Genomic DNA, 2,492 nt, shown 5'->3' with positions numbered 1-2,492 from the left:
GCTATAGGGAAGGAGCAGGACCCTGGCTTGTACCGGTGCTGGTGACATCCCAACTGTAGGAGCAGGGGAGAGGTGAGGAGGAGGGCCTGGGTTTGTTTATGTGCTTGGAGCTCACCTCTGCCTGCAGAGGATCTGAGGTGAAGCAGGAACCTTCTGTGTGCAGGAGCTGCTGGTGTGTGAGAGGTGCTGAGAAGGTGTCAGGGCAGGAGCAGCCCCTGCCTTATGCAGGTGCCAGTGGTGTCATGGGTGGTTGTGCAGGTGACAGGCCAGGAGCAGGCACCTGGATTTTGCTGATGCTTGTGGTGTCAATGGGGGCTCACTAACTGTTAGAGCAAGAGCATTGATGTGGTTAAAACCCAGGTTTAAAGACTGAGCACAGCAGTAGAGTGCATATTGCCATCCCATCTCCCCACGCCAGCACAACAGCCCCTTCCTGGTCTGCTCCTGCCACCAAGGGCACAGACCAGCCTCCTCTGTCATGCACTTCCATGTCTGTGACCCCTTCCACAAGCACTGACTCTGCACCACAATGCCCTGGTGTGAGCCCTCACCCTGCATGGTCATGCAGTACAACATAGACACTGATGTTGTTCTCTCTCGGGTACTTCCCAGCCCAGCCCAGCTCCCTCCAAGCTCTCCCACCTCCCCTGCCCGCTCTACAGCGCCAATGCCCTCCCCCCAGCAAAACAGCCCCCGGCCCTGGGCTCCTCAAGAGCTCTTCCTGCTCCAGGTACAGAGCAGCCATCCCAGAGCTGGAGCAGCCAGAAAGCTGATTTCATTCCCCTTCATTCCTGCCATGTGAGGACACATCACAGAGAAGAAGTTGCTGCAGGATCATTAATTTTACTCAAATACAATGAGAGATCCCCATTGACACAAAGTCCATGGGTCACACAAAATGGGCAGAGGGGATGAAAAATGACATGTGTTTGAAGACATCATCATCACAAGCAGAAAAAGGAAAACAATTGTAAAGCAGGAAAGACAGACATGGCCTCTCACGACCTACACTGGGAGCCCTTTGCAAAGGAAAGCACGCAGTGTACGGCTGATGAAATACAGCCAGTCACCACCTTCATCACAGCATCTCTGAGCTCCTGGTTCCTCAGGCTGTAGATGAGGGGGTTCACTGCTGGAGGCACCACCGAGTACAGCACTGCCACCACCAGATCCATGGATGGGGAGGAGATGGAGGGGGGCTTTAGGTGGGCAAATGCTGCAGTGCTGACAAACAGGGAGACAATGGCCAGGTGAGGGAAGCATGTGGAAAAGGCTTTGTGGCGCCCCTGCTCAGACGGGATCCTCAGCACGGCCCTGAAGAGCTGTACATAGGACCCCACAATGAAAACAAAACACACAAAAAATAGAAAAGCAGAAAACCCAATAATTCCAACTTCCCTGAGGTAGGAGTCTAAGCAGGAGAGCTTGAGGATCTGGGGGATTTCACAGAAGAACTGCTCCACAGCACTGCCTTGGCAGAGGGGTAGTGAGAATGTATTGGCTGTGTGCAGCAGAGCATAGAGAAACCCAGTGCCCCAGGCAGCTGCTGCCATGAGGACACAAGCTCTGCTGCTCAGGAGGGTTCCGTAGTGCAGGGGCTTGCAGATGGCCACGTAGCGGTCGTAGGACATGACAGTGAGAAGATAAAACTCTGCTGAACTGAAAAAGATGAACAGAAAGACCTGTGCAGCACATCCCAAGTAAGAGATGGCCCTGGTGTTCCAGAGGGAATTGGCCATGGATTTGGGGACAGTGGTGGAGATGCAGCCCACGTCCAGGAGGGAGAGGTTGAGCAGGAAGAAGTACATGGGGGTGTGGAGGTGCTGGTCACAGGCTGTGGTGGTGATGATGAGGCCGTTGCCCAGGAGTGCAGCCAGGGAGATGCCCAGGAAGAGCCAGAAGTGCCAGAGCTGCAGCTCCCGTGTGTCTGCGAATGGCAGGAGGAGGAAGTAGGTGATGGAGCTGCCATTGGACATCTGCTGCCTCTGGGTATGGGGCCTGTTCAAACAAGGAAAGGACAGGGAACAATTACTGCAGGCTCCTCTGAGCAAAGCCGCTCCATTTCTCATAGAAATCCCCCCAGCTGAAATGCATTTCCTTTCTCTGGTTTGTGCTGGCTGAGTGTGGTGTGAGGAGCAGGACCTCTCCCCGTGTGCTGCCATGGTGTCAGCTTTGCTCTTAAGCAGTGCTTTGTCCAGCTCTGATGTTCACAAGCGATGTCAGAGGAAATCCAACTTTATTGTAAAGTTCAGTACTTGCACTCATGACTCAGGTGAGTCTGGGCTGCACAAGAGAGGCTCAGATTCGCCTTAGAATCATTTTGACTGTGTTTTTATTGACTAGCATAACACTGCTGGGGCTTCTTTCTAGGCGTATAAATCCTTCTTTGTATGACTGAAAACCTGAAGAGTGTTGAAACAGGCAAAAGGTCTCAGCTCTTTGAAACTTAGTGCAGAGCCAGGACGGGTGAAGTGTCCATCAGTACTTGTGCC

At 53.2% G+C, this 2,492-nt stretch overlaps 1 protein-coding gene across 1 annotated transcript; it reads right to left on the bottom strand.

The window, feature by feature from the left end:
* Nucleotides 1-718: 718 nt before the first annotated feature.
* LOC115618835 (olfactory receptor 14A16-like) lies at nucleotides 719-1,979 on the bottom strand. Its single transcript, XM_030510769.1, has one exon. It carries the CDS (start codon nucleotides 1,974-1,976, stop codon nucleotides 999-1,001), a length of 978 nt encoding a protein of 325 aa, XP_030366629.1. The 5' UTR covers nucleotides 1,977-1,979; the 3' UTR covers nucleotides 719-998.
* Between the last annotated feature and the right edge of the window lie 513 nt (nucleotides 1,980-2,492).

This window comes from Strigops habroptila, unplaced genomic scaffold (genome assembly GCF_004027225.2).
Source record: "Strigops habroptila isolate Jane unplaced genomic scaffold, bStrHab1.2.pri NC_044298.1_ctg1, whole genome shotgun sequence".
Lineage (NCBI taxonomy): Eukaryota > Metazoa > Chordata > Aves > Psittaciformes > Psittacidae > Strigops > Strigops habroptila.
This window is presented reverse-complemented; position numbering and strand designations above follow the sequence as displayed.